General features: G+C 44.8%; 1 protein-coding gene across 2 annotated transcripts in view; it reads left to right on the forward strand.

Moving 5' to 3' along the window:
- The window catches only part of PUS7 (pseudouridine synthase 7), a 51,594-nt gene that overhangs the window by 18,428 nt on the left and 13,376 nt on the right, over positions 1-19,790 (forward strand). For both annotated transcript variants that reach the window (XM_075912055.1, XM_075912019.1), the window contains exons 7-11: positions 6,357-6,468; positions 8,774-8,851; positions 17,527-17,655; positions 17,951-18,076; positions 18,401-18,462. In XM_075912055.1, coding sequence (XP_075768170.1) covers positions 6,357-6,468; positions 8,774-8,851; positions 17,527-17,655; positions 17,951-18,076; positions 18,401-18,462 — 507 coding nt within the window. The remainder of the gene's footprint in view (positions 1-6,356; positions 6,469-8,773; positions 8,852-17,526; positions 17,656-17,950; positions 18,077-18,400; positions 18,463-19,790) is intronic.

Here is a 19,790-nt window from a genome sequence, read left to right on the forward strand (position 1 = left end):
GATTTATTAATAACTTGGGTGGCACATCCAAACAAGCCACATGAACTCAATACTGGTGCACAACACAAAATTCATTTTGCTCATGTGAGGAAACTCTTAGGCTATGTCTACACTGGTTGTTTCTTGTGCAAGAACACATCCACTCTTCCATGTGCGAGCTGTGCTTTTGCACAAGAGCATCTATGGCAGTGTGGACACTCTCTTGTCCAAAAAAGTGCCGATGGCCATTTTAGCCATAGGGCTTTCTTGCTCAAGGAAATTCATGTTGCCTATCTACACTGGCCTCTTCTGCAAGAATAGTTGCTCAAAAGGGCTTATTCCTGAGTGGGAGCATCGTAGTTCTGGCGCAAGAAGCCCTGATTTCATACATGAGAACGTCCGTGTACTTGCGCAAGAACACGCGGCCAGTGTAGACAGGCAGCAAACTTTTGCGCAAGAGCAGCCGCTTTGGCGCAAGATCGTGCCAGTGTAGACACAGCCAAGGGGAGGGAGGAAGGCAGGGGCAGGGAATCAGCACTGGCTCAGCATGTCTACATGGTTTGGGGGAAGGTGCAGTGAAATTGAGCTCAGCTGGGTTGCAGAGTGGGGAGGTCTGGGGAGCTGTGCTGGGTGGTGGGGTGTGTGTGTGTGTGTGTGTGGAGCTCAGAGCTCAGTTTGACTGCAGGAGGAGGGAGGTGCCGGGAACCGGGGCTAGACTCAAGGGGAGGAAGGGACCGGGAATTGGCTCTTGGCTCAGCAATTTTGTGGGGCTTGGAGGAGGTGCAGGGAAATGGGGATCAGCTGTGCTGTGGGGGAGGCATGCAGGGAACCAGTGCAGGGCTCAGCTGGGCTGAGGTGGATGGGGGAGGGCATACAAAACAGACGGGCAGCTCAGCTGGGCTGTGAGGGGCTGCAGGGAACTGGTGCTGCACTCTCTTGGATTGTGAGGGATGGTTTTGGGGGAAGTGCAGGGAACCAGCAGGGGTGGGCAGCTTAGTTTGGTTGCAGGGGATAGAGGTGCAAAGAAGCCTAGTGGGGAAGGGGGACGACGACCAGGAGCCCTAAAATGACCTCCCCTGATCCAAAAATTCCTCATCTGGGACCAGTCAGGTCTAGAGGGTGCCAGATCAGGGAGGTCCAACTCCTACCCAAGTCCCCTCCTCGCACCCTCCCTCGTAGCCAGACACCCTACATCCAGCCTGCTTCTGCACCCTACCTATCTGGTCTGCACCCTACCCAGACCGTGTCCCCTTCCGCCGCCCAGCTCCCTTCCAGATCCTGCACCCTATCCTGCTCCTTGGCAGCCCTGCCATCCACCCTAGCACCGCCCTGGCCCCAGCACCTTGCCTCACACCCCAGGACTCAGCACCACCCTGGCCCTGGCCCCAGCCCCCTGCCATCCACGCTAGCACCCAGCAGCACCCTGTTCCTTGTCCCAGCACCCTGCCAGTCACCCTAGTGCCCAGCAGGACCATGTCCCTGACCCCAACACCCTGCCACCTGCCTGTCCCAGCACCTCGCCCCAGCACCCTGCCACCTGAGCCAGCATCCTTCCACCCAGCAGCACCCTCTCCCCAGCCCCAGCACCCACTAGCACTCTGTCCCCTACCCCCACCAGCACATTTGGGACCACATTAGTGAGGCTTGGGGGTTTTTGGAGGAGCTTTATTTTATTTTTTTGCATCTCACTTGTGTGTCCCCAACTGACTTTTCTGTGGGTCAGTGACCTTTGACTCAAAACAGGTTCCTCACCCCTCTCACATATAAAGACAATGCTAAAACCTTTTGAGTTTGACATAATATTTTATTTAAAAATGAAGCCAGGCCAACAAGCCCCCAATTGGGACCAAAGCCCCATTTCACTGCAACATCATAACACTCCTGCACCACCTGACCCCAAATCTGAGCCTATCGTACACTGGAACCTCTGTCCTGAGCCTCTTACATCCCCACACTCCTGCATCCCCACATCCTCAGTCTTCTGCCACAACATTCCTCCACCATCCACACATCACAAATCTGTCCCCTGAGCCCATCATACTCACAAACTTCTTGCCCTGAGTCCCTCACATATCCAGCCCAAACTCCTGCAGCCTCACATCCACAAGCCCTGGCTTGCTCAGCACCCCAACCTTCCACCTGAACCCAACACTCCCCAGCCTAGAGCCCCCTCCCTGAGTCAACAGCCCTTTCTCCTGCATCCAAATTCCCTCCCAGAGCTTGTACTTCTCACCCCTTACCACACCCAAATCCCTCATTCCTACCCCACACTTCACTCTCACTAGGTTGAGACAAGTATAACGGCTGGGTATAGCAAGTGATGGAGAGGAGGAGAACAGAGCGGATGAGGCCTCACAGAAAGGAGAATGGGGGTGGGTTTCGGGAAGGAATGTGAATTTCTTGAATTGGTGGGTCCCTCTCTCCTCCCCTGCCCCACCCCATCCCCCCCTTTTTTTTGCTTGACAAACCTAGGGGGTTCCTTGAAATTTTGAAAAGCTGAAAAGGGTTCCTCAGCCAAATAAAATTGGGAAACACTCGCCTAGATGAATAACTTAATATGTTCCAACGAAAGTATTTTGATAGTCTAATAATTTTGGGGCACATCACTATTGATTTACAGATACAGGCAGTCCCCGGGTTATGTACAAGATAGGGACTGTAGGTTTGTTCTTAAGTTGAATCTGTATGTAAGTCGGAACTGGTGTCCAGATTCAGCCGCTGCTGAAACTGACCGCCAGTTCTGACTTACATACAGAATCAACTTAAGAACCCCAGGCGTCCCCAAGTCAGCTGCTGCTGAAACTGATCAGCAGCTGATTCCAGGAAGCCCGGGGCAGAGCAACTCTGCCTCGGGCTTCCTGTAGTCAGTGCTGGTCAGTTTCAGCAGCGGCTGAATCAGGACGCCTGGGGCAGAGCAGCTGGGGTGCTGCTGGGTTGCTCCAGTAGCGCCGCTCCTCGGCACTACTGGACCAACCCAGCAGCACCCCAGCTGCTCTCCCCCAGGCGTCCTGATTCAGCCGCTGCTGAAACTGACCAGCAGCGGCTGAATCAGGACCAGAGCAGCTGGGGTGCTGCTGGGTTGGACCAGTAGCGCCCAGAGCGGCATTGCGGGACCAACCGGCAGCACCCCAGCTGCTCTGCCACAGGCGTCCGGAGAAAAGCCTAGTCTGCTGGGGAGGGAGGCGTACTAGCTGCACCCCCCACACCCCAGCAGACCAGGAAGACACGGGCAGCGGACCGAGACGCACCGCGGTCCCGCCGCCTGGGTCCTCCGCGGCTTTGCTCCCCGTCTCCCTGGTCTGCTGGAGACCAGCAGACCAGGGAGACCGGGAGCAAAGCCTCTGAGGACGCCGGCAGCGGGACAGCCGCGGGGCGTCTGGGCTGTCCCGCTGCCGGCTTTGCAAAGCCTCGGGGAAGCCGGCAGCGGAGCAGTCCAGGCGTGCCTGGGCTGCCTCGCTGCCCGAGCCCCCCCGCAGCTTTACAAAGCCGCGGGGAAGCCGGCAGCGGAGCAGTCCAGGCGTGCCTGGGCTGCCTCACTGCCCGAGCCCCCCCGCGGCTTTGCAAAGCTGCGGGGGGGCTCGGGCAGCGAGGCAGCCCAGGCACGCCTGGACTGCTCCGCTGCCGGCTTCCCCGCGGCTTTGTAAAGCCGCGGGGGAGGGGTGGGTGGGGGGGCTCGGGCAGCCCAGGCACCCCTGGGCTGCCCGAGCCCCTCCGCAGCTTTGCTCTGCGTCTTCCTGGTCTGCAGACCAGGGAGACGCAGAGAAAGCCCCAGAGTACACGGGCGGCAGGACCGCGAGGTCCCGCAGTCCGTGTACTCTGGGGCAGCCCCGTTCGTAACTGCGGATCCGACGTAAGTTGGGTCCGCGTAAGTCGGGGACTGCCTGTATATAAAATATTGTGTGCCCATTATCTGACATCTTTGACAAGTTGGTAAACGGATTTTAAGTCTAAAGGTTGGCCTAAACACAGAATTTCAGCAGTTTAATTCAGGGTTTGAGGCTTTCATAAACTGATTTAATTAAATGAGGGTGGCAGGCTGTGTGGCTCGTATTTTGGTTTTAACGAGGCTTATTTCAGTTTACGTGAAATCAATTAGGAACAGATTTCAGATGGATAATATCTCATTATCAGTATATGGGCTCAAAAATTTGTATTGGAAATTAAATAGGAACTACATATGCTACTTCAGATAAGATTGTGTTTTATTTGATTTTTTTTAAAGCAAATATAAATGTCTTATGCCCCATGGTGGCGTATTTAAAGTATCAAAAACCCATTGCAAATTATTATTACACGTGTAAGATTTATCATATGAATGGTGTCAAATTAGTCTTGTGTTTGCATGCTTTGTGCATGGAGTATGCATACGTGCAAGTACAAAAAAGTAATTTCCAAACAACTCTGTTTTCCTTTAGGTTATAATAGTCTTCCTCAGTTTGTCCTGCTGATGTTTACATTCCTTAACCATTTTTATGGCAGAGTGCATGTATTAAGTTGAACAACTGCAATTAAAAGTTACTTTGCAAATACGATTTGAGAAGATCTTAATTGGTGTCCATTTAAAAAAAAAAGTGTGTCTCTAGAGAAAAAATATTTTCGGGATCAACTTCATAAGATGCAGTAGGATTTATTGTGTTTTAAACATCGATTCTGAGGCCCTGATCCTGCAAACATTTACATATGTAAGTTGAGTAACTAAGCATGTGCAAAATATTACTGAGTGTGCATAAATGCTTGCAGAATGAGGACAGTGGACTATATGCTCTTTGGGGCGCACATCTAAGTTTATATCTCAGTCTTGTGTGTATACAATGTCTAACAACTGGGAACTCAGTACTGAATGGGACCTGGCAAGAAACACTTGAAATATATAATAATCTATTCTTATATGAAAAACACGCTGGGAGTGCTTGTGGGAATAAGGGTTACAAGAATGTTTTCCCACCCACTAAGTTGCAAGTGCTTTTGTATGTATGGTATTTGGAGTACTTCAGGCATGGACTTACTACCTCAGTAACTTGTTGGCAGTGCTCTCCATCATTGTCCACAGTGACGTTTGTTGTCCCTCAGATTGAAGCTTTCCACATACTGTATTTACTGTTTGCCTCTGCACGATTCCATTGCATAGCCATCTAAACCACTGTCACCAACCACGTAATTGTTGGATGCTATAGAATTCTACAACATAAACAATCATAACCATAAACCTGCATGTTCACCTCTAAAACCCGTTAATGGTCTAAAAATTAAACATTGCTCTCTTGTGCTCTTTATGCTATACATTGGGACAGAGGTCAGAACTGCAACAGGTAAGGCATGTTGGTATTTCATGGTGATAAAATGAAATGCCAACCATTCAGACACACTAAATAGTGAAGGCATTGGCCAAACTAACAGTAATTAAATATTAAATGTGTGTGTAAGCAGTGTTAAGTTTTGACAGACATTGACAAGACTAGCGCTGCACTCTTCACATGTTTAATTAGGGGTTCTTGTCTTGCAAGTTACTTGGTGCTGACCCAGTGGTCCACCCATGTGCTAATGGCTTGCAAAATCAGGACCAGGGCTGGATTAAGGCACAGGGAAAATTGGTGAGGTCCTAGCACCATTGAAATTAATGGTAAAACTTCCCTTGGCATCAATAAGGCAGGATTTCACTACATAGGTCTGTGTTTAGAGTCCCATTTCCCAGAGTCATGTGAGTTTTACATCAGTATCTAAGATTCATGGGTTTCATATAAAAAAGCCTTTGTAGTTGCAATTAAAAGCTTGGAAACATGAATTAAAAATAAGCAGTACAGGAATGTCTGAGTGCGCAATACCTCTGAGAAGTATGAATAGCCTTATTCATCTCAATGGGGCATTGACTCCCAGATCCATTGGACTGAGAGACAGTTGCAACACCATCCAGGCAGAAGATCATGTGTAGCTGGAGAAAGAGTGTGGAGGTAGTCTCACCCACCTATCCAAGTAGATACTCACTGACTGCTGGGTAAGTATTGTGAGGTCTTCTGGTGCCATTCCTTCTTTGGTAGCGAGGAGAGGGTACTCCAGCCACTACCACTCCTAGTGGGATGGATGGGGCTATAACATGGGCATTGAGTAGTAGTAGCAGATGGAGCTGCAAAAAGTGCATATTTTTCATGTTTCATAACTGCCAGAGACACAAGGTGGATGAGGTAATATCTTTTACTGGACCAGCTTTTGCCATTCAGTACTTAAGAAAGTCACGTCTATTAGCTTCCATCTGCTTCTAAGAGTCATCTGTTTGAAAATGGACACTGCAGTGGCAAATGAACCCTTTTTGCAAAAGATAACAACTGATACTATAGTTTACAAATTGTTTTTTTGTATGTCTTAATGCTTTGTTTTTAAAGATCCAAGAAAACATTCATGGCCAAAATCTAGGGGAAGCTACTGCCACTTTTTATTATACAAGGAGAACAAGGATACGATGGATGCTATTAATGTATTATCCAAATTTTTAAGGTAGGAATATTATTTTATTGCTTTGAGAGAGAACAAAAAATATTTGGGGATAATGTAAATGTTCTGCTTTGAAATCTTCGTGCCAAAGCCATGCAGGAAATGTATTATCACAGTATATCTAGTATTAGAAGGTTAGTCTGAATCTGCAAAAGTGATGAGTCCTATGGCACCTTATAGACTAACAGATTTATTGGAGCATAAGCTTTTGTGGGCAAAGACCCACTTCGTCAGATGCATCTGATGAAGTGGGTCTTTGCCCACGAAAGCTCACGCTCCAATAAATCTGTTAGTCTATAAGGTGCCACAGGACTCCTCGTCGCTTTTACAGTATATCTAGTAATGTAGCAGAATATTTTTCTTTTACAAGGTCAAACTTGAAATGCTCTGCTACATTTGGAAAAATGTAGGAAAATCGTTCTAAACAATCAAAAATTATATACTGTCAGACCTGGTTTTTACTGGGGGAATGATGTGTGTTTGACCTTCTAATTTGCATGAAGACTACAAACTGCCTTCTCTTCATTAGGACTTTACCTTGAATTGGTGCGTTTTTAACTGAAGTGAAGTATGTGCCTTATTCTCAGGGCTTATTTATACTTGAAACAGCACAGCGGTGCTGCAGCTTTGTGCTGTGGCACTTGAGTGTAGGTACTGCCTAGCCCAACAGCAACTCTCGTGTAAGTGATCTGTTTTCCTGAGAGGCATTAGCGAGGTTGAAGGAACAGTTGTTCTATCAGACTAGTGTGCTCTATTCCAGGGTTAGATCAGCCTAATTACATTGCTCAGGGGAGTGGACTTCTCACACCCCTGGGTGATGTTGCTAAAAAGTTAGTTACAGGCCCTGGTGAAGACACGGGCATGCAGCATGACAGTGTGCAGTTGTACAAACATATAGTGGGTGCACGTAAGTGTTGTTGTGGTTGTTCATATACAAATCGGTTCCTTTAGCCGTTGTGTGTGGGGCAGTTCAGATTATAGTAGCATGTGAATTTAAAAACAATACCTCCATATCTAGTAAACAAGCTGTCACTGATGTTTGTGTATCTTTTCTTCCCCTCTAATCAATGGCACTCTACTCACTAGCTGTTTAAGTGAGAGTTCACAATCCAAGCTTCTGTTTGGCTCTGAGAATCAGCATTGCAGTGCTGAAAGCGATACTTGCATTTGAAAGCCCGGGTGCTTGGGAAACATGCTATTCTAGCAGTCCATATAGCGCTTGTTAGAGAACATCCATATAGCAGCAATAGTATACATACATATTGGGATAGCGGGGTATCTACTGATAGCAATAATTCCTCTCATGTTGGGGATAGCGGGGTATCTACTGATAGCAATATTTCCTCTCATGTTGGGGATAGTGGGGTATCTACTGATAGCAATATTTCCTCTCATGTTGCATAGAATACAAAGGAAAATGACAATGTTGAGAGGGAAAGAAACAGAACAATATTGAAATGCATCCATTATGTGCTTCCATGAGTATGTGTTCAGTATTCAAATAGCTGCATGTGGAGATAAATGCACTATTTGAATTTCAAACAGAAAAATAGGCATGCACTGAGGGTTTTTTAATAGTTATTGATTGTTGTACATTATTACATTGAATTTGTTTACTGTATACATATGCGCAGGCGCGTGCACACGCACATAGAAGAAGCAAAATATTCAAAGTAACGGTGACCATAACTATCATAAAGGAGTCCTCTTGCCTATAGACAGTAAAGTAGAACCTCAGAATTATGAACACCAGAGTTTCAAACTGACAAGTCAACCATACACTTTATTTGGAACCAGAAGTTCATAATCAGGCACCAGAGACAAAAAAAAAAGCAAATACTCTATAGTACAGTACTGTGTATAAACATATGGGACTAAACAAAACTAAGGCAAAGGTTGTTTTTTTTTTTTTAAATAAAAGAGATTTGACAAGATAAGGAAACTTTCTATGATCGTTTAAATTGAAATGGTTAAAAGCATCATTTTTCTTTTGTATAGTAAAGTTTCAAAGCTGTGTTAAGTCAGTTTATAGATATTTGAAAAAACAAACAATTTTTTGTTCAGAGTTACAGACATTTCAGTGTTAAGAATAACCTCCATTCCCGAGGTGTTTGGGATTCTGAGATTCTACTGTATTTGCTAACAAAATATATGGTAATTTTTATGGTGCATTAATTTAGGTTTTTTGTATGTAATATGCTAGTGAGATTACAATTTCTCTTTGACCTAAATGGATGGGGTTTGGGTCTTTTTCAGTGTCAAATCTGATATGTTCATCACTATTTTGTTGTTGTTTTTTGTTTTTAAGAGTTAAGCCAAATATATTTTCATATATGGGGACCAAAGATAAAAGAGCTATTACAGTTCAAGAGATTGCTGTTCTTAGGTAAGTATAAATATATTGCAAGTAAGTTCTTATAACAAGATAACTTGACTGTCTTAATAAGCACATTTAAGGCTCTTGTATAACATTTAATCCTCATAAAACATGTTGATTTATTAAATATAATATGTGCACTCTTTGTTTTGTTCATTCATAAATATCAGGAACTTCGTTTCTGAGAAGTTCGCTTTTCATGGGGAAAACACTATTGAATATCAAACAGAAGTTGCTAAGTCAGAGTCCAATTCAATGATGAATTTAAGCACATGCTCTACTGCTTTGCTAAATTTGGATCATCTTTTTTTTCTATATATAAAAAAGTTTTCCCTGACACGTGACAGAATGATGTAATCAGGCTCCCTGGCCATAAAAGCCACCAGAGAGATGGGGTTTGGCGAGTGTAACAAGCACGTGGCACAGCCCCCTAATAGTTACAAAATATTAATGTTATAGACACTATGAAACTCCTTTATTTCAAAAAGTTATCTAGTAAGTGTTCATCTTGGAAAACCAGAGGTACTCACACTACAGCTTCTGTCATATGTAGGTTGCATGAAGTCCATTGAACATAGGAACAGCCATACTGGGTCAGACCAAAGGTCCATCTAGCCCTGTATCCTATCTTCCAACAGTGGCCAATACCAGGTGTCCCAGAGGGAGTGAACAGTATTGGTAATCATCACAATTCCTCTCACGTCATATATTCCCAGCCTCTGACAAACAGAGGCTAGGAACACCTTTCCTACCTATCCTAGCTAATAGCCATCGGTGGACCTAACCTCCATGAATTTATCTAGCTCTTTTTTGAACTCTGTTAAAGTCCTAGCCGTCACCACATCCTCTGGCAAGGAGTTCCACAGGTTGACTATGTACTGTGAGAAGAAAAACTTCCTTTTGTTTGTTTTAAACCTGCTACCTATTAATTTCGTTTGGTGATCCCTAGTTTTTAGGTTATGGGAACAAGTAAATAACTTTTCCTTATTTAACTTTCTCTGCCCCAGTCATGATTTTATAGACCTCTATCATGCCCCTTCCCTTAGTCTCCTCCTTTCTAAACTGAAAAGTGCTAGTCTTTTTAATCTCTCTTCAAATGGGACTCATTCCAAACCCCTAATAATTATTGTTGCTCTTTTCTGAATCTTTTCCAATGCCAATATATCTTTTTTGAGATGAGGCTACCACATCTGTACATAGTATTCAAGATGTGGGCATGCCATGGTTTTATAGAAGCAATAAAATATTCTCCGTCTTATTCTCTATTCCTTTTTTAATGATTCCTAACATTCTGTTTGCTTTTTTGACTGCCGCTACACATTGAGTCGATGTTCTCAGAGAACTATCCACAATGACTCCAAGATCTCTCTTGAGTAGTTATAGCTAAAATAGTAGTACATTGTATGTATAATTGGGTTTATTTTTTTCCAACGTGCATTACTTTACATTTAACAACATTAAATTTCATTTTCCATTTTGTTGCCCAGTCATTTAGTTTGGTGAGATCTTTTTGAAGCTCTTCACAGACTGCTTTAGTCTACCCCTTTCTCCAGATAATTTATAAATAGGTTGAATAGGATTGGTCCCAGGACAGACTCTTAGGGGACACGGCTAGTTACTTCTCTCCATTCTGGAATGGAGCTGTAGCTGAGCCAAAATTATTCCCATCCTGTATAACCCTTGCAAAGTATCAGAAGGATACTGAATGGTGGTGTGAGATCCACATAGCTGTTGCTAGTGTGATGCACCCTGTTGCTAGGATCACCTCTACTTCCTTCCCTATCCAACTTCCTCTGAGCATTCAGGAAGGAGAACCAGAACTCCCTGCTCCTTTCTCCAAGGAGAATGAATGAATGGGTAGGAACAGCTCCTTCCTTGATTAAATGGCAAACACTTTATTAACACAGAGTTAAGGTTGCTGGTAACAGCTCATGTCCTTCTAGAACAATGAAGTCAGCAGAATTGAAAATCATGAAAGAAAGTGTTAAGGTGTAAATGCTGTGGAACCTTAACTCTGCCCCCTTGGAGATGGGAATAGTGACTGGAAATTTCTGTGACATGGAGCCACAGCTACATTGAATGGTGGAAGAAGTAGTGGGGGAGTTTATGTGATATCGGGAGATCTGGGTCTGACTGAGCTTCTCCCCTCTTTTCTTGGAGTGTTATCAAAGGAAAAAGGCTTGTTTGTACCTGGGACTTCAGTCTGCATCATTTCAATACAGAATTGCATAAGTGGTGTTAGTAGCAGGGTATTGAAGTCTGTTTGCCATAAGTATTTCCAGTACTGAGGTAGGATATGAGAACAACCTGTGAATTTAATGATGAGTAGGGGAAAGATTTGGTTGGTATCCTGTGCGAAAGTTTTGTAAAGAGTAAGTGTGGTATTCTTGTGGGAGAGTAGACTCTCTGTTTGAGGTTAGGGCTCATGTAAGTAGTATTGTCCATTACAGTGAAAAGTCAGAGTGTAGGTTATGTCTGTTGTGGGTGTTTTGGGACAATGCTCATAGGACAGCGTTAAGGTTACATGGGCATTTACTTAACTATGTATTTGATGGCCTTCAGAAGGTTGAGGTTGACTGGATTCATGTTTTGGGAGGGCATGCGTTATCTCAGGCAACCTTAACTCTGCATTAACAACATGTTTTTGTTTGGGTATTGTCTGGGGTTTTTACCATTTTAATTTGCTCTTTGTTTAAAAATAAAAGAGAAGTGTTTGTTGGTAGTTAATGGTTATTTAGATAGCTGTAGTGTAGATGTCGTTGTGAGAACTATATCATTTTCAGCAGGGCAACTGCACCACTGCAGCACTTTTGGTGAAAATGCTGTGTTGATGTGAGAGAATTCTTAGCTGAATAATTCCTGCCTCTGTGAGAGGTGGTAGCTCTATTGGTGCATGAAACTGTCTACACTGGTGCTTAGGTCAATATAACTTAGGTTGCTAAAGGATGTGGATTATTATACCCTTGAGCAATGTAAATCACACCAAAGTAATTTGTACTGTAGTGCACCTAGGTTTATATGCTACTGTGACAAGGTAATAAGCAGAAGAACCTAGCTTTTAACATAGTGCTTCTCATAGGTGGATCTCAAAGAGCTTTACATCATCCCCATGTTACAGTTGGAAAGATGAAGTACAGAGCATCAAAGTGACTTGCCCAATGTCACCAGAAGGCCAGTGACTGAGCTAGAAATAACCCAGTTCAGTGGCTTTGCTAGACTGCACAGTTGCTGTGTGCTTCCCCTCCATACATATTGTTGTAGTGGATTGGGTAAAATAGTTATAACATGTAGTTGCTAAAAGGACCAGTGAGAGAAATCTTATCCTTGAGCTGTGTCCCAAATGTTTTATTTTTTGGTGGTTACCATAACTTCATTTGTGTGGAAGAAGACTGGTGTGTTTCTCTCCTTCTCCACTCTTGCCTCACCATTCCCTCTAACCTGTAGTGTGCCCCCCTATTTTCATGCAAGAAAGTCAATAATACATAAGACGGTTCTCATTCCGGTCATCTTTCCTGTGTTGCTGCAGATGTATGGCCCATGCAGCTTATTGGAAAGCCAAGAGCTACTTTGGTTATGTAGCCTGAGCTGCACACTGAACTGGTTCCCCTTTCCTACTACCCAGTCCAGGTGGGACTTTGAGCTGTCCCTATTTCAGCCAGATGTTACTGGAAACCCTTCTCCTCTATTCCAATGGGGTGATATGAACCTTAACTATTCATTTCTGGATCTGTGTTATTTTCAGGTGTCCCCTCCCAATCACAGCTTACTTGGTGAGCAGAAAGCCTAAGAGAGAAAGGTCCCTCAAATCCCAGAATAAACAGCAGGCAGGAAGAAGGGTTCAGACCCAGTAGATTGGGTAGGGCTCCAATGCACCTACACAGAAGGGGGTAATGTGGAGTTGACAGGCCTCTACCCCCCCATTTCCTCTGCTTTCCTTCATATACGTTGTCCAACCGCTTTCATCCTATCTCCTCTTACCTTTTCACCTGAGTCCTTTACCCCTCCTTCCTCTCATTCATTCCCATTGATCTGCTTTCCCATACCTTCAGAAATAGTTTGGGCATGTTCTGAATTATCTGCTGTACTCAGATTACATTTTCCTCCCAAAAAGCAAACCAAATCAAAGCAAACCAAATCTGTGTTGCTCAAGGCAGATTTCCCCCAAATGTTTACATTTCATTCTTTGCTTCTACCCAGTGTAGATTTTTAAGTTGATAGTATCTGTGAACCTTATGAAATGCTGGGGGGCTTTTTTTGGGGGGAGGGAAGAGATGAATCTCAGGGACTCTTTTTGCAAATTATTTGGATCACAAACAATACCCTATAGTCCCATGACATATTTCAGATTTCAAGACATAATCTTTGTAAGGATATAGATTTAAGAACACTTACAAGAGTCATCCATCACACAGAAAGATCATAACCACTGCAGAGCTGGTGTTCTGTTGTAATGGTTTGTGAAATTAGAGGGAAGTTGGAAGGAAGAGGCTCTTCGCATCTATATTATAGATGCAAGGCTCTGAACTGTGTGAACTGCTCCAGTCTTGGCAGCGGGGAGGTTCCATCCTTCCTCTTCTGTGTGGGAGAGCTTGTGAGTGCAGCAAGCCTGCCTGTTAACTCTTCCTCCAGATCTCAGTGGTGTTTTCTTGGTGCATGTAAGCTCAAGCATGTTTGCTCTCTGCTGCCTTTCCCACATAGAGGGACAGGCCTGCCCCAGATCATGGCTCACATGGTGGGGCAGGGAGATGGGCTCCCAAGGAAAAAAGGTCTGTCAGATCCGAATTCACGTGGGGGTGTAGGGAAAAGGGCTCAGACACCTCTAGAGGCATATCAGAAGCTCTCTGATATCTGCTGACATGAGGAGAGGCATGGAGGGATCGAGTGGGGTCAGACTCCTATAAACAAGCAGAGGCTCCCTATATCCTAACATGTACGTAGGGAGCAGGGAAAGGAGCTTAGGCTCTCAGAAATGCAAGTTCTCCATATCTTGGCATATATGATGAAGAAACATAGGTTGGAGCCCTGGAGAGGTCTGGACACCTACATCCTGGCACATACATGGGAAGGGAATGTGGGGCTGACCCATATCCACATTCTTCTGTTACTCACACCCAAATCTCTCTTCCCAGTGGCTCAGCCTGCTGTCTTAGATGCCACCCCATCTAACCCCCTCACCCTTGCTTGACTCGACTCATACCCAGTTATCCCCTTTCCTATAATTGACTTTCCCATTTCTGTGCCTGAGACCTCTCCCTCATTCCCAGCTACCCTTGTTCCCCAATTACAGACAAATGAGAAATATGGGGTTTACGGGGTACTCCTCCAAGATATAGAGTCCATACCCTGCGGTAGCCTAAAGCCTGAGTTGTGCTTTCATACAGTGTGGTCATGAGCCCACTTTGCAGGGAAGTTGCAGGCTAAATTACTCATGCAGATAATCCTGGTGTGTGTTCTCACAGTTCCCCTGCCTCCTAAAGCACCCAGAATAGACGTTCCCCAGCCAGCCTGTCGCCGGCGGCTGCGGGGGGCTTTCCCTGCCTACCTGCAAAGCGGTGGAGTGTTTGCAGCTCGCCGCACCGTTCCCTGCTAATTCCCCCTTGTTAGCAGCCAGCTGCTGAGCACAGACGGACGCCTTGCCCCCTGTCCTCCGCCCCTGCTTGCAGGCCGACGGCTGGGTTTCCCCAGCCAGCCCGTCACCAGCAGCTGCGGGGGGCTTCCCCTGCCTCCCTGCAAAGTGGTGGAGGGTTCGCTGCTCGCTGCACTATTCCCCGGCAACCCCCCCTCACCGGACGCAGTGTGGGTCCTGGCAGACCCGTCACAGGGGCATACTCCCAACCCAATCCCCCTCCCCTTCCCCAGAGCCAAACATCTCCCCTCCCTGCTGTAACCCAGTCCCTTTTCTCCCCCAGCCTTATGTCCCAGTCCCAAGGCAGCTGCCTGTGCTCAGCAGCTGGCTGCTAACAAGTGCAGGCTGGAGCCGCGAGCGCACATGTGGCTCTCAGCAGCCCAACCCAGAGAGCGGCTGACCAGAGCACTTCCGGGTTCCAGCTGATGCCTATTGGGAGTTTTACTGTATTCGTGAGCAGATGAATACTGTGCATGTGGTCATAGCGCTCCTCCGCTCACTCACGTGTTTATCATGTGTTAACAAACTGCAACGTCTTGTACTGAAGTTTCTTGCTGTGTATTACTGTATCCCTTGTCATGAGAGGAAAGCGTAAGGAAAGTGATACATCTGCTTCTGCAAGCAAGAAGCATGGACAATCGTTTACTTTAGAAGAGAAACTTGAAGTGATTAAGCGAATTGAAAAAGGTGAACGCACTTGTGATATCTCCTGCGCTTTGAATATGCGTGAGTCTAGTGTGCGCACAATCCGTGCCCAAGCTGAGAAAATTAAGGGAAGTTGCAAAAATGCAACCCCAGTAAGTGTGAAGAAGGCTGTGTTCGTACGCGAACTAACCTAATGGAAAATATGGAGAGGCAATTGTCTATGTGGATTGAAGACCAAACATAATGAAAGATGCCAGTGAGTTTGGCTGTTATTCAGGAAAAAGCAAAAGCTTTATATGATGCTGTTAAAATAGAATTGAATGAAACTGATGCAAAGCCATTTAATGCAAGTCATGGTTGGTTCAAACGCTTTAAAAAGCTTTCAAACTTACATAATATAAAAATAACTGGAGAGGCTGCTGCTGCTGAATCATTCCCAGTGATATTTGAAGCTATTATAAAGGAAGGTGGCCATTCATCAAAACAGGTGTTTAACCTGGACGAAACAGGACTCTTCTGAAGCGCATGCCAGCACGCACATATATCTCTTGTGATGAGGCTTATGCACCTGGTTTTAAGGCTGCAAAGGATCGTATCAGAGTGATGCTATGCACCAATGCCAACGGGGATTGCAAGCTCAAACTGGTAGTAGTTTCTGCTGATCCTAGAGCTTTAGCTGGGTATTCAAAGGATCATCTTCCTTTTGTTTGGAGATCTAATGCAAAAGCATGCGTCACTGCAAGCATCTTCACAGACTACTTCTGCAATCACCTAACTGCTGAGTTGAAAGACTACTGTTTGCAAGAAAATCTTGCTTTCAAAATGTTACTACTTCTAGATAATGCACCAGGGCATCCTCCTTCCCTTACTGATCTGTCAGAAAACATTTGTGTGTTATTTTTACCTGCCCATACAACCTCGTTAATTCAACCTCTTGATCAAGGAGCGACAGCTGCTTTCAAGGTGTATTACTTGCGCCGTACTTTTGCTAGGCTTATAAGGGAGACAGATGGCGAGAATAAGCCTACAATCAAGGAATTCTGAAGAAAATTTAACATTAAAGATGCTATAGATATTATAGCAAAGGCTTGGGCAGAAGTTTCATCGAGTTGCCTTAATGCAGTTTGGTGCCGTATATGGCCTGCATGTGTTCACAAGTTTAGGGAGTTTGACACTGAAATAGCTAAAGCTAAAATGCAGATTGTAGCCCTAGCCCATGAAGCAGGATTAGAGAAGGTGGATGCTACTGAAGTGCAAAGTTGCTTGACTCTCTTGGGGAGGAGTTGTCTATCGATGAGCTGAAGCTTCTGGATGAGCAGTGGCTGGAAAACAAGCCTGAATATGCTGAGCCAGTTATTCGAACATTATCAATGAAAGTTATGGTTGAAGCATTTAAGCTTATAAGTGATGCAATAAACATTTTAGATGAGAATGATCCTGATCGTGAACGGAGCTCAGAAGTAGCGAAAAGCTTAGAAAGCGCTGTATCTTGCTACCAGAAACTTTACCATGAAAAACAAAAAGCAGCAAAGCAGCTCTCCATCAAAAAAAATTTTCATGTTCAACCTAAAAGAAGATCTGATGAACAAGATAACCCTGTTCCATCTACATCATCTAATGTTGACGTTGATGACTCAACACCAACAGAAAATTGACTTTGACACTGTTGAAGGCAAAGGAGGAGCAAGAGGAGAGTTAAAATGGATGTTGTTCTCTTTCTCACTTGTTAATGATGTTATTTGGTTCCCTAAACTGTTAAAAGTGTTATAACCCCCTATCCCTTCCCTGAGTGAGTGTAGAAGAATGTCTGAAGTGGACACCAGAGGCAGGAAAACTCTGAGGTAAACACCAGGAATAAACAACAGTGCACACGGTCCCAAGAGGCCCAGAGACTCAGAAGCTGCATGTAGCTGATCCTTAAAGGAGTGAGGGATAGAGACACGGTTGGTTGACCATTAAGTGAAGCCTCCCAGAATGCCCTCTGCTTAGGAATCAACATGAGAAGATCAGATACCATGAACTACCTTCTACTTGCCTTATCATCCTGCCTAGGACTGTAAGTGTGGTCGAGTGTATGAGTGAGATTCCCCTCCCTTCCCAGTTTTAACTGAATAAACAGACCCTTTACACTCCTTTGTGGTGATCCTCTCTCCTTAGTGTTTAAAGCAGTTGCAATCCACATCCCCTTGCAACAGACACCACTGCTTGGAACCAAACGCAATCCCCACTTTTTCCATTATTTTCAATGGGAAAATTGACCCCGCATAACACGTTTTCCCTTAACATGATCATTTTCTGAAACATATCTATAGTGTTAAATGAGGAATTCCTGTACTGGCATCTCCATAAATACTTGCCTTGGAGCTTTTATGAGAACAGCTTGGTCACTGTCTCTTTTTCTTTTCTTTTTTAGAATTACTGCACAAAGACTTGCTCATTTGAACAAATGTTTGATGAATTTTAAGTTGGGAAATTTTAGTTACAAGAACCATCCCCTGAAATTGGGAGAACTGCAGGGGAACCATTTCACAGTTGTTCTCAGGTAAAATGTTGGTATATGCTAGGACAGTGTCATTGACAGTCTTCTTTTCAGCTGTAGAACAGAGAGGAGCCAAGGGGATTTGAGACTACTTTTCTAAAACTTTTTCTCACACAAGGCGTGTGAAAGGGGGAAAGAACACACAAGGGGGAAAGAACAAGCTGGATTTAGGAAATGCTGTATAAAATTTATGGTGACTTTCAGGAGCATAAGAATACAAGTTAAAACTGATGTGACAGTTGTAATGTGAGATGGTTTTACTGTTGAGTGGATTTTTAAAAATAATGTTGTATATTAGAAATATATCAGGAACTGAAGATCAAGTACAGCAAGCAATGCACTCTCTTCGGGAAATTGGATTTATTAATTATTATGGAATGCAAAGATTTGGAACCACAGCTGTTCCTACATACCAAGTTGGAAGGTACACTTTTTAAATAATTGATTATTTTATTGCATGTACTAAATTATTATAATTTGAAATTTGTATCATCTTATTACATTGCATCTGTGCATGTGGGTTTTTTTTCTCTCTGGAAAGTTTCAGTTATGGGATTGCATGTGTTAAATTTAATTTTAGATCAGGAACAGAATCTGTGTAACCAGCTGTAGCAGTTGTGTTGCACAATGTTGGCTGTAGATGAAATGTAAAATTTACAGAATATTTTGAATTTCAGAGAACTTAAGTATGCCCCTAAAATCTGTTCCTGTTTTAATAATAGCAAATATATTTTCTGTTTAAATGTAGAGCTATTCTACAAAACAATTGGAATGAAGTAATGGATTTAATATTAAAACCACGGCCTGGAGGTAAGTTTTAAGAAATATACACATTATTGTACTGAACATATGGAGGAAATATTTATTTTTTATTGAAGTGCTTATAGACTTTTTGCATATGTTAAACTTTACCAGCACTTGAAACTGTCCTTTCTATTTAAATTCAGCAAGCCCCTAACAACAAATCATTAATATTGACAACTTAGATCACCCCCTCTTGTGTAAAAAAAAAAAAGCAACTGGAGGAAGACTTGTCGTCTGAGTAGTTTGGGGAGATTTCTTTGTGGAGATTCCTTAAACATCTTGTTGTGGGTTATAGAGGATTCACTTGAGGAAAAACTGGGGGTATGTCTACACTAGAAAGTTAGTTCGAACTAACGGACGTTAGTTCGAACTAACTTTCCTATGCGCTACACTAGCGCTCCGTTAGTTCGAACTTAATTCGAACTAACGGAGCGCTTAGTTCGAACTAGGTAAACCTCATTTTACGAGGACTAACGCCTAGTTCGAACTAGCTAGTTCGAACTAAGGGCTGTGTAGCCCTTTAGTTCGAACTAGTGGGAGGCTAGCCCTCCCCAGGTTTCCCTGGTGGCCACTCTGGCCAACACCAGGGAAACTCTATGCCCCCCTCCCGGCCCCGGACCCCTTAAAGGGGCACGGGCTGGCTACGGTGCCCGTGCCAGGTGCAAGCCTGCCAGCACCCAGCTAGCAGACCCTGCACCTGGCACGGCACAGAGCCACCCACCCGATGCCCCCCAGCCCACCCCCTCTTGCCGGGACCAGGCTGGCGGCTCCCGGGAGCTTGCCCTGGACCGCAAGAGGCGGGCACCTTCCTGGGCTAGTGCGGACATCGTGGACCTCGTCCACGATCTCCGCACTAGGCACAGGAAAGTGGCCGTCTAGGGCAGGAGAGCTGCCAGCCTGGCCACCCAGGACCAGGTGTGCATGAAAATCAAGGGGGTCCACTGAGACCCCCGACACTGAGCCCTGAGCTTACAATGGCCGTCCTGGGTCAGACCAAAGGTCCATCTAGCCCAGTAGCCTGTCTGCCCACAGCGGCCAACCCTAGGGACCCTGGAGGGGATGGACCGAAGACAATGACCAAGCCATTTGTCTCGTGCCATCCCTCTCCAGCCTTCCACAAACTTTGGGCAGGGACACCACTCCTACCCTCTGGCTAATAGGACTCCATGGACCCAACCTCCATGACTTGATCTCACTTCCCTTTAAACTCTGTTCTAGTTGTAGCCTTCACAGCCTCCTGCAGCAAGGAGTTCCACAGGTTAACTATTTGCTTTGTCAAGAACAACTTTCTCTTACTAGTTTGAAGCCTGCTACCCATTCCTTTCCTTTGGTGT

The sequence above is a fragment of the Pelodiscus sinensis genome, chromosome 1 (genome assembly GCF_049634645.1).
Source record: "Pelodiscus sinensis isolate JC-2024 chromosome 1, ASM4963464v1, whole genome shotgun sequence".
Lineage (NCBI taxonomy): Eukaryota > Metazoa > Chordata > Testudines > Trionychidae > Pelodiscus > Pelodiscus sinensis.